The 12,460-nt window shown below is 40.2% G+C and overlaps 1 protein-coding gene across 15 annotated transcripts in view; it reads left to right on the plus strand.

Annotated features, from left to right (window-relative positions):
• LOC127371610 (R3H domain-containing protein 2) overlaps positions 1–10,501 on the plus strand; it is a 61,205-nt gene extending 50,704 nt beyond the window's left edge. For all 15 annotated transcript variants that reach the window (XM_051414513.1, XM_051414506.1, XM_051414505.1 and 12 more), the window contains 9 exons: positions 1,379–1,514; positions 2,448–2,605; positions 3,717–3,856; positions 4,106–4,206; positions 5,362–5,531; positions 5,802–5,946; positions 7,390–7,481; positions 7,765–7,849; positions 8,891–10,501. In XM_051414513.1, coding sequence (XP_051270473.1) covers positions 1,379–1,514; positions 2,448–2,605; positions 3,717–3,856; positions 4,106–4,206; positions 5,362–5,531; positions 5,802–5,946; positions 7,390–7,481; positions 7,765–7,849; positions 8,891–9,285 — 1,422 coding nt within the window. In that variant the 3' untranslated portion in view covers positions 9,286–10,501. The remainder of the gene's footprint in view (positions 1–1,378; positions 1,515–2,447; positions 2,606–3,716; positions 3,857–4,105; positions 4,207–5,361; positions 5,532–5,801; positions 5,947–7,389; positions 7,482–7,764; positions 7,850–8,890) is intronic.
• Positions 10,502–12,460: the final 1,959 nt, after the last annotated feature.

Below are 12,460 nucleotides of genomic sequence, written 5' to 3' on the forward strand. Positions count from 1 at the left end.
GTGACAATAATTAGTTCTCTCACACTCTGTCACTCACAGTCTTCTTTCCCTCCCTCAGGCTTTTACTTGAATCCATAAAGTAGTTATTATAATTCATTTGAGGAGAGAGAACTAAATTGACCTGGCCATTAAACACCCTGTGGGAGACATTAGGACCTGAAATGTTGCTCTAGGGCTAAGTTGTGAAGGACGAAGGTCTGTTTAGTGGAGTTTTTAATAGCTGAAATGACTAATTATTTTTTTTTAAATTGGCAATAGTGTTGTGTTCTTATGAAGGGAGTCTGGGGTCAGTAGTATCCCATTAAAGCAGCTTGTCAATTAGAGCATACAAACAGTAATAAAGTACACTATCCCATGGTCAGAGTGAAGTTGTTTGTTTAACCTACTATTTGCAGTCTGACATCTAATTTTGCCATTTTACTGCACTGTAAAAACTTTTATATATATATATATATATATATATATATATATATATATATATATATATATACTTTTGAACTGATCCATCTTGTCCTGTTTTCTGTCTTTTTATAGCTTTCATTCTATGTGCTTTTATTTTGTAGTTCCAAGCTCTGACCTATGTAGACAGCCTCTTTCCATGCCTTTTATCACCCTACACACCATCTTATATTATCCTCATTGTTAGATCTCCATACTTGTGTGAACAGCATTGGCTGGGAAAGGAAGATGTACTGTGTTGTTCGATGTGTGGGTGGTCGAAAGTGTAACAGGAGTGCAAATATTGACACCACTGCAGCCTCTGGATGGGCTGAATGTTGTCATGTATGCAGATGAAGGTGGAGGCAGGAACTATCGATCCTTCTCACATTCAACTTCCTCTCTGTTTGTCCATTTGATGTCTCGTTTGGAAATTCTGTATTTATACATTTATCCCAGTTGTATAAGCTGCAAGCTGTTAAAGCTTCAACATCCGACACTTACATCTCTGTAACTGTTGGACATGTTAACAACAAAGCACAGAACTGAGTTGTGCTTTTTATGTTAACAATAAAAGGTAAAAGGTAATGAGTGTTTTCTGCTAGCCCCGAGCAAACCAAAAAGTGAGGATTATAAGGTTTAATGTGTTTTAGGCTGAGCTTTGTGCTCGGGGGTCTTCATTTAGGGTCTGGGAGAAGTGGTGGCAAATAATGCACAACATAATAAACAACATAGATACGTAAGAAAACATAAAAAAGTAATGTTCTCAATGCCATGAGAATATAGGAGCTGGTTCCTGAGCATCATCTCTGTTCCACATGTGAACAAGGTTAAAGACTACTAATACAAGTCACTGTGACTCTCACTGTTTCACTGTTACTCTCATCTTTGTGTGTTTATTGTTCTCTAAATAGTTATTTTGGTGTGTTTTTCTCTTCAGATACAGGTGTCATACTACCCTCCTGGTCAGTATCCCAGCTCAGGCCAGCAGTACCGTGTGCCCCAGCCCATGTCCCACCAGGTGTCTTATCCTGCCCAGCGCACACAACCCATGCCTCAGCCCACACAGCAGTCAGGTCGGTACTTTTTGTTATGCTGTGCTATACTGTGCTGTACTGTGCTGTACTATCAGACTCTACCTCAGTTCTTTATAGATACATTGATAGATATAGATGCATACACTGGAACTACATAAAGACACAATATCAGTGTTTTTTTGTTTTTTTTAATATAAAATCACTAGTGTTAAATTCATATATTGAGATGTCTCCATATAGTGTAAAAAAACTAAGTGCTGAATCATATTCGGTTTCAAGTTTACCAGGTGAAAGGCAAAGGAAATTTTTAAGCCTTGTCTCTACATTGTTCTGCCAAGTCAAATACGCTCAGACCAAAATAGAGCTCCCTTTTTTTCATGGAAAACCTTGACAGCTTTATCCCTCAATCCCCTTTCATTTGGGATCTGTGGAGGTTGGCTGTGTGTTTATACAGTACATGACACTGTTGACAACCTGAATGGACTCTGGCTCATAGTGGAGGTCTGCCTGATCCACATGGATCATGGTCAGCAAGACCTTGCATCAATCCATGGCTGCTGCCTGGTTTGACATTAGTTAGGTTGAGAGATTTTGAAATGTCAAACGTGAACTGAGACACTATTGAATATACGCCAGTTATAATTGTTAAAAGTCTGTTTGTTTTTGAAGTACCTCTCCAAATACTTACTGTGCACCCATTGATTAAGTGCAGATAAATTACTACAACATCATCTTTTTTTAATAAAAACAAGGTATACAGTATATAATATATGTTGTTTTTGTGTGCCATCATCCAAGTTGCCTCAGTTTGGACCACAATCTGTATACTGTACTCTCTCCTGTTGTACAGTGATTGTCCCCTTAAAGGCAAAGACCCAACTGTCCTTCTCCTTTCTTCCTCTCTTACACTGTACTCTTCCTTTAACACCTTACTCTAATTTCTCTGCTCTGATTGTTATCTGTTGTGATCAGGTCTCCAGACCATGATGCCCAGCCAGCAGCCGAGCTACCAGAGTATGATGGGTGTGCAGCAGCCCCAAAACCCTGGTTTGCTCAATTCCCAGAGGGCAGGCATGGGAGGACAAATGCAAAGCATAATGGTTCAGTACCCACAGATGCCATCATATCAGGTATGGACAATTTTAATGAGCTTTATAGAACATAATTCTTAAAGGACACAAAAATACATTTCATTGTTTAGTAAACAAGTTTTGCCTGGTGAGCTGAAAATGTTAGCACCACTAGTGTCAATGTACATGTGGCTAATCTTAACATGTTAAACAGCTCCATCTGGTGCACACTTACAACAACGTTTTATGTTGAAGAGTCAGAAAAAGTTAAACAACCCCCATAATTTTTGCAGTCTGATCATTAATCTCGATCAGCATGAAGGTGAATGATGAATACATTATCAATAATAATGTACATCCTTACACCAGAGTCATACAATTGCAACAAGCTCAACAAAAACACAAGTAGATGGTGTGAAAGCAATGCAGGAGTATGTTTAAGCAGCACCATTTTCACTATGTCAAACTCTGATGGGGGTCCAGACCAGAGGTGAGACCCCCCCCTTACTTGTGATGGCGTCAGCTGCTGTCCTTTGCCTGTATAGTTTTATGTGTGGCGTGTCTATATGCTATTTAAGGCTGTTTACATCTGAACCCTGTGTGTTGGCTGTCAGAAAGGATTGCATTCATAATCCTGATATTGTTAAGGGGGGAAACAATAAGTCAACATGGACATCATCATTGTTGCCGGTGAATACAGTCCGGATAATCCCACAGCACATGAACACACCACAGCATAATAAGAAGTGGCAGCTACACTATTTCTAAGTATAAGTTTATTTTTTATCCAAATACATTAAATGGATAATGTAATGCAAAACACTGGTGTAATCCTCCAACACAGTTATAAATTAAGGGAAAGCGAAGAAGACCGAGCCAATGAATGAACCGCTCTGTAGCTATGTGCTTAGCAGTACCAGAGGGAGGGATTTTATGGTCTCTCGTATTTAAACAGTTGTAATATCTGGAGGGACCAAAACCTTCACTGCATACTATTTCAAATGCTCATGAACAGAACCAGATTAAAAAATGGACACACAGATACAGTCCACAACAAGTGTTTGACCAACTGAAACATAAAAATGACAGGAGTCAAGTTAATCCTTCTCTCTTAGTCTTTGTCTTCTTTTCTCTAGTTCTCTAGTACTCCTGACCTTTTACACCTTTTCAGGTACCAGTGGGGAATGAAAATCAGCAGGTGGTGCAGCAGCAGTACCAGCAGCAGGTGATGGTACCCGTCAGCCAGTCTGTCCAGGGACCAATGCCTGTCTACTACAGTGTTATCACACCCACACAGCAGAATAGCACAAGGTATGTATGTAAGAATATATCGTATTCATACAAATTAATTGGCAATTGGGTCCAAAAATTTTAAATGATTGCCGTAACTGAGAAAAATGTGTTGTGTAAACCTCAGTCACAATCATAATAATATCAGCCACAGTGCAGTTTCATGGTTGCATTTCCTCAAGTGCTGTGTGGGTATCGTCCTGTATGTGTGTGAATTACCCTTCACCATATCTTTCTTTTTCTCCCCCTTTGTGTGTGTCGATCCTGCAGCCCATCAGTCGGTTACCTGCAGGCCCCCAGCTCCGAGCAGTATCAGATCACACAGTCGCCGTCCCCTTGCAACCCTCAACAGTTACAGCAGCAATATTCAGGTGAGACTTTGTTTACAGAGGCTGTAATGTGGTCATTTGTAAAACATTTTGTGACCAGTAGATGTACATTATTTTAGCTTATTTAAGGTTTAATTTTGTTTCAAATCATTTTATCTTATTTGTGGTCATTATTCTCCTGAAATGAATGCCTGGTGTATTTTGCAATTCAGTGAAATCCAACTTGCAACTCTCCTTTACAAAATCAGAGGAAAGGTATTCAGGGTAAAGTTCAAACTGAGGTACACAGGGTTCACTCGTTGAACCTGTAAATCGATGTCCTTTAAAAAGGGAATGTTTGAAGAAATCACAGAAAACCTAAACTCCACAAACACCTTGTGCTCCCGTTTGGCCTTAAGTAAATGTTGATCGTAATGATGGTCACTTTATCCTTTCAACCTCTGCTCTGTTTGTGCTATTACTCAGGTGTGTGTTTAAAAGGATTAAACCCATTTATGTTCGTAATGTGTTAAAAGTTATATTTCAGGCTCTAATTTCAAACTGTCCCCCACCCTAAATTCAACAATAGGTCTAAACTTTGACTCTTCTTGAATTTTACAAGATGTTGTCAGCAGCTTCTTTTACATGTTTGGAATAATGAATGTAGTTCATCTTCTGGTATTTGATAGCCTTAAGCTGTTACACTGGCAGGCAAACCAGATGGTAATCTTGAACCAGGAAACAAGGCATCATGGTAGTGTGCATTACAGGTTGTCTGCAGGTCATTAAAAGGGGGTACATTTTTGTTTGAATTTGTTAGTTTAGTTACTTCCTGTGCCTTCTCTACTATACTTTCTTTGATACTTACCTGTTGCTGTTGACAAAACCAACTGCTTTTACACTTACATATCATACTTCAGTCAAGTAAAGCTCATTCTAGTACTTTCCTACAAAAATATCTATAGCTATATCCTCTCAATTATTCCCAAGAGTAACTATTAGTGGGATCATCTAGTCTGAATGTTTCCCTCATATTTCTACCTTTTGTGATGAATCACATACATATTTTACCTTTACACTTAACTGCAATGTTCGAAAAGGGTGAGGACTCAACTGCATCAACCAGAAGCTGCCAGTGTTCTTTTAAGTCACTAATAAATGTCATAAATCATGTGTTAATCTACATGTGTGCCTCTCTCTCTCTGTATGCTCTTTCAGGAGTACCGCCTCCTGGGCCTGGGGTGATGGTCATGCAGCTCAGCGTCCCCAATGGACCGCAGCCTTCGCAGAACCCTCCTCTGGTCCAGTGGAACCCATGCAAGTACTACAGCATAGAGCAGAGGCCCGGCAAACCAGGAGAACTCTACAAACCTGACAACACTCCACAGGTACACACAAGTATACATAAAGGTCTTCGTGATCAGTGGGTGAAATTATTTGTAAATGTAAATGATGTCATGTCATAACTGGCACAGCCAGTCATTCATTTAAATGTATTCACGCATTAGTCTGCCCCCTAGTGGCTGAAAATGATATAATGTGATCAGGAAATCATGTGTCACAGTATTTATATATATATATATATATATATATATATATATATATATATATATATATATATATTTATTTTTATTTTTTTTCTTTCTCTTTGTCTCCAGGCCAGTACACAGCTGACGAGTCCCCTAGCCTCCCCCACTCAGTCTCCCACCCCTTCTCCTTCTGGCAGCGTCAGCAGCGTCTGTCCAGGCCTGGGACCATTACCCCTCATTTCCCAGTTTCCCCGGCCAGGAGGACCAGCTCAAGGTACAAATGAACAAGAAGGGTGACTGTTCAAATAGTACAGTACTTGAGCAAAAAACCTGCAGTAAACACGTTTACAGATATTTTCCAGAGGGCCAGAATGAGGAAAAGGCATTTTTAATGCTTAAATGTAGCTAATGACAATGGAAATGGTATATAATGCAGTCAGATATCACACCTATGTAAAGCCCCAGACACACATGCATCTGTTGTCTGACAATTTATGTTCTTTCTTCTTTCATAACATCACATCAAAGTCACATCCCCAAATCTGAGCAGTTGACTTAAGAATAATGTTCTCATAACCATTATGTCTTGTATTATTATATGTATTATATGGAATTATGTCAACTTAAAAGTAATAAGAACCAGGTTATTAGAAAATGATTTCTCCTTTAGTTCACTGACAAATAAACATGAACTGCTGTTACAGCTGTGTGCTTGAACCCCTGCTCAGACGTGCTCTTTCACCCATTTCCAAAGCAACCCTGTAAATCCTGTCAGATGACTTTTGGCCCTTTGGTCCTTGCCTCACCTCAGCAGGTTCACCTGACTGGCACAGTGCCAACTGGTTAGACCTCCTGTACCAACGCATGACTTTACCTCGTCCCCGTCCTGTGACCAGTGTTTACACACAGAGCCACAACATCTTAACTGACCATTCGACCCACTATTTGGAACACATGATTACACATACAAATACGTTCTTGCGTCAGATCCATGTAATCACCATGATGCTGGTCTTTATTGGATTGTCCTCGAAACACCAAAATGAAAGAATACTATAGTAGTAAACTGCCTTTGACCCCTTTCTAATGTCTTTGGATTCTTTGCAGGTTTTTCTTTTAAAGGTGCAGTAAGCGATTCAAATCAATTCAAATAATCCAATACACTTTCAGTATATATCTCCTCATAGTCTTCTAGCTTGTACACAACCTTTGCTCTGTAAGTGGGAAATAAAACATCAGACCGAGCCACACAACACTAACTTGTTATTCCAGCCAGGATTTGTGTGTCAGGTAACGTTAAATGACTTGCTCACCAACATTCAGCTTCCTTTCTTGTTTGCCAAGATATGCGGTTGTTGTGATGTTAGCTATAGTAGCAGGAGAGTTGTGAGTATCACTGTCTGGAGCTGGTGTGCTCGCTCTGGGAAACCATCTCATCCTCTCTGCAGGTTAGCTGTGATTCAGCGACTGTAGTGACAGTTTGCAAACCCACAACATGCACACACTATGTCATGGTATTGGATTTCTCCAGAATCTCACCCAACCTTTAACTCTCATGAATCCGAGTACCGAGTAGTGTAAATGGTTGCCACTTCCATAAACCTTTAATCCATCTCCTTGACTGGCATTGTTCACCCGGTCTCTACTGGGGCAGTACAACTCTTAACTGAAGTGCTTTTAGAATTAACCATTTTAATTTGTGATTTATATTGTTCAGGTGATGGGCGCTACTCCCTGTTGGGGCAGCCTCTCCAGTACAGCCTGTGTCCTCCCCTCATGCATGGCCAGTCCTCCTACAGCTCCCATCAGGTCAGTACTGAGAGGCCTTTGTACTGTCTGAAATCAAACACAACTCAGACCTTCTACATGTTAAGGTTGTGATATTGACATGCATTTGTGCATCTGTTGTCATGTGGTGTTAACAGATTTAAAAGGTGGTGAAATAGGTGAAAATACAAACTGTGAACAGTCTTCATTCCCATTTACTAAAGGAGAATTTAAGGCTCCCACTGACTGCTTATACCCCCATCTAGTGTCTTTTCATGGAACTGCATTGTAATAATAAGCCTCATAATATCTGTGTTGTGTTCAGGGTCAAGGAGTAATGAAACACGGGGTACGAGGGAAAAAACAAACACTCAAATCTGCATCAACAGATCTCGGCACCACTGATGTTGGTAAGTTAGTTGCATCATCACAGACCATCATTACATCTACCAGTGTTATCATTACATCCCACAGCAGGCATTGTTATACACACTAGGGATGGGCATTTCATCTCAACTCACATTGATTTTTAATTGAGGACCCGAGTACTCACAAAACAAAATAGCAAAAGAATTGGAGACGAAATGAACATCCAAGTGAAAAGGTTATCCTACTTTTCTGATCTGCACAGACTGTAGGGATTAGCCACTAATTCAGTAATTTGGCTGTTAAAAATAGCTGGTTTACTTTTTCATCTGCAGCCACCTTAGCCCGAAGGCTGCAGCTTAAACGGTTAATTTCCTTCTGACTAACCAAACTGGTTACACACAAGTTTAATGTAACATATCTTGCACTGGATATTAATTTCATATACTTTTTCTAAATACTTCAAGACTTTTATTTTTACATCTGGTTTCTAACGTTAGATGAGTGATTGGATGACTGAAAGCATTGAATGTTCTCTGCGGCTGAGCAAGCACAGCTCTAAATGCAAGTACTCAATACTTGGAATGAATACTGATCTCCAAACAAGTACTCGAGTACTTATGCCCATCCCTATTAAGGCACCTGGATGTGGTCTTTTATTTTAAAGAACTATAGCATCACAAGGCTGGCAAAGGATAGTGTTCTGATACTAGAGGGCAGCAGAACATGTGCCTACATTATATCAGTTTAGTCAGCCTGTGTTGCTTATTTTACTGTTTTTCTCACAAATTCATCCATCTGGTGTGGGCACCATTAAATAAACATGAAGTTACTGAGCGTATACCGACGTGCTTGCAGTGCATTCACGTGCAATTGTATAGCCGTTGCAAATACGCCAAATTGGATTTCCATTACACTACCCTATCCTGCTGGACTCAGGGCTATGCACACCACAATTTCCCCAAGCACTGCACATTGCAGAAAGTCTTAAGCTGAGAGACTATCTGCACACATAGCATGTTTCTGCCACAGGTAGTTCAAGTCTGCAAACATCTTATGTCTCTCCTCGTCTCTTCTTTGTCCAGTGGTGAGTCGAGTACTCGAGGTAACGGACCTGCCAGAGGGAATTTCACGTCCAGAGGCTGAAAAGCTCTTTAACCAGCTGTCGATGTGCGGTGCCAAGATCCAGTGGCTGAAGGAGCCCCAGGGAGGCCGAGGAGGAGCAGGTGGCTGTGGCCCCTGTCCTGGTGCAGGGCCTTCTGGGCCAGGAGCCACCGCTGGGCCCGGAGCCATCGCGGGAGCGAAAGGTGACTGCAGTGACCCTGCTCACCTCTACACAGTAGTGGCAGTGTTCCCCAGCACCATGGCTGCCCAGAGTGCTTCCTTCAAACTTAACAACAGCGGGGCCAGCCTCTTCAAACTGAGGGCCGCCAAAAAGAACTATGACCTGCGTATTTTGGAGAGAGCCAGTTCTCAGTGAAAGGAAAAGAGGGGGGGAGGAAAGAAAGTCAAAGAGACAGAAAGAAAGACTCTTGGTGGAGTGGTGGAAAAGGATGGAGGACTGAGGGGGACTGCTCTTAGTGTACAATTTAAAAAAACAAAAACAAAAAAAAACTTGAGTTAAATGATGTGTCAAATGTATAAAAGGGAAGAAGGTGTGAATCATGAGGTGGCTGGTGTTTGGTTGCAAATATGATTTTGTTGTTTGTTTTTATTCATTGTTTTTGTTTTGTATTTATATAGCAGAAGAGCACACAAGACACGTGAGCATGTGTTTCACTGTTGCCGTGGAATGTGTGCTGCCATTAAACAGAAACACATGAAATGCCACACACACACACACACACACACACACGTACCAGGAGACACAAACAGACAGAAACGCAGGCAACAGGGTCACGTAGCACATAACAAAAACACACTGGACAGTCGACCTCAGTCAAACCTTTTCCTCCTCTTCCTCCTCCTCCCTCCGCTCTCCGACCCTTGCTCCTTTTTCAGCCAACGCTTTCTCTCCTTCCTCAACTCTCCCGTCACCCAGTCGTCTCTTAATCTCACATATTTATAAATTTTCATACGCACAGTTGCGCACTCCCTGCTATCCCCCACTGCTCCCTCCTCTTTTTCTTGCCATGTCTCATACTGCCTCCTCACTTCCCCTGCTCCTCTGTCCCTCTCATGTACTCTCTCACTGCTCTCTCCTCTCTTGCTTTCTGTTTGCCTTACTGCTGTTGTGGGTTTCTGTATTGCGCTGTTTATTTTTTTTTCTTTTTCTGAAAGTTTTTTTTGTTTTTTGGGATTCAATATATTTATATAAGTGATGTAAGGAATAAAAGAAATCTATATATTCAGTGATTTTTCTTTCTTTCCCCTGAGTGAAAAAGTTTAGGCCTTCCTTTATCCTTTACTCCTTCCCTCTTCATCCCCCTCTCCTCTTCCCCACATTGGTTTCCTCCTTACTGCCCTCTACCTCACTTCTTCGGTCCTCTCCTCTCTCCCAAAACTGTCCCAACCCCCCCCTCGCTCCACCCCGACACCCCATTGTGTTTGCGTTTTTCGTTGACAGCTGTGCAGAACGTATCAGAAGAAGTAGTTAAAGTGCACAATGATTGCATATGTCTACTGTAAATTTTATTTAATCTGTTATTTTTTGTTTGTTTTTAAAAATATAAAAGTCGAGAAAAAATCTATCAAAACATCTGTGTCATGTGGTTCATTGTTTGACTTTACTGAGCTGACTGTAGTCTGAGATGCACAGAGCCATAGAGAGAGAGTGTGTGTGTGTGTGTGTGTGTGTGTGTGTGTGTGTGTGTGTGTGTGTGTGTGTGTGTGTGTGTGTGTGTGTGTGTGTGTGTGTGTGTGTATATGTATATGTATATATATATGTATATGTATATATATATATATATATGTATATGTGTGTGTATATGTATATGTATATATATATGTATATATATGTGTATATGTATATGTATATATATATGTATATGTATATATATATGTATATGTATATATATATATATATGTATATGTATATATATATATATATGTATATATATATATATTTGTTTCCTGATTTTTCATTGATTTTGGGTCGGGTTAATTTAGTAAATAAAGCCTGTGGGCCTTTTGTGTGTAAGTCTTGTTTATATGTTTACTTATGGAGGCCCTAACAAGTTCTGAGGGCAACTTCTGGCCAATTTGCCTCTGTGCCACAGAAAGAAGAGGTGACACTCAAGGTACTCTTTCGGGAGAAGATTCATAGATGGCTTGTGGTAAAATATCACTGATTGTCTCTAGCCTCCGCACTGAGGACAGAATTAGGCCAGGTCGGCGTTTAGTCAAAGGGCCCAGGTTTTAAGGGAATTTTCTTTGGTAGGGTAGAAAAAAAATAAAATTTTTTAATAAAATATTTCCCATAAAAAAAATATTTTTTTTTTTCTTTTCCCACCCCCCAAAAAAAGAAGAAAAAGGGGGAGACGGGCGCCCTTGCGGCGAGGGGGAGGAGGGGGGAGGGGGGAGAAGACCAGTAGTTATTTTATTGTTTTTTTGAAATAACATAGTAAGGAAAAAGAGAAAGGAAGGGGAGAAAGAGAGAGATTAAAAAAGAAAAAAAAGAAAAAAGAAAAAAAAAAAAAAAAAAAAAAAATTTTCCACCCCAAACCCCCCCCCCCCCCCTTATTTTTTAACCAACCCGGGAGGCACAGAGCTCAGGGCTGCTCTTTGTTGCATCCCTGATATCCTCACTGGAACACATTGAGAGATGTCTCTTCAGGACATGGAGAAGCAGGTTTTCAGTCTGGTCCAAATCCTGTTCTTCAGCCCCTTTATTTCTTGGCTTTCAATTGAACCAGAGCTTCCATGCAGACTTCACTTTCTCAAAAATATTTCTGTCACAATCTCTCATAAAACTTCTGTGTTGTCACAATGCAGGTACACGATGTCCTTCTTGGCCCTTTTTTCCTGGTGATAAATAATGATAAAGTTATTTGAAGATAAAGAGTAAAGTTGTCAGAATATGGTAGTAACCAAGGTGGTGATATTTTTCGGGATTTGGACAGGTACTTTTGGTCCAGATGATTACAGACATGGACCTTTGACAGATTTTATTTTTATGTGGTATGATATGATATACAGATCTGGGTCTATATATATTGTCAATTGTCTGCATACCTATACATGATACTTAGAAACCGTTGGATCTTCCGGATAAAGGTGCTTTTGGTCCAGTGCTATACTTTTTTGTCTTATTAAGCCAGATACTGGAGTATGCCACTAGACTTTATAAATATGGACACCAGACATACGGGTCCCATCCTTTTCTTGTACTAACAAAAATTTAAACTCTTAAAAATGTTTTTTTTTCAACTATCGACCTAATTGTCTCTTTTTCACCACACTTACAATAATATACAATATACAATAACAATTAAAATGTTATACTTATTATGGGTTGCAGGTGCAAGTGTCTCCCCATTAAGAGAGAGCCACAGCAGCATCTTTACCGATCATTTAAATCTCCCGACATACCGGAGGATAAATGTGTACATACGGCTTCGGGTTAACTCACAGCACACTGATATAGACTATAAAGTCTGTAAGGCTACTTCTTGCAGCTGTTAAAGTAAGATTTGTAGAATAATTATGGACTTTAA

This window comes from Dicentrarchus labrax, unplaced genomic scaffold (genome assembly GCF_905237075.1).
Source record: "Dicentrarchus labrax unplaced genomic scaffold, dlabrax2021, whole genome shotgun sequence".
NCBI classification, from domain to species: Eukaryota; Metazoa; Chordata; class Actinopteri; family Moronidae; genus Dicentrarchus; species Dicentrarchus labrax.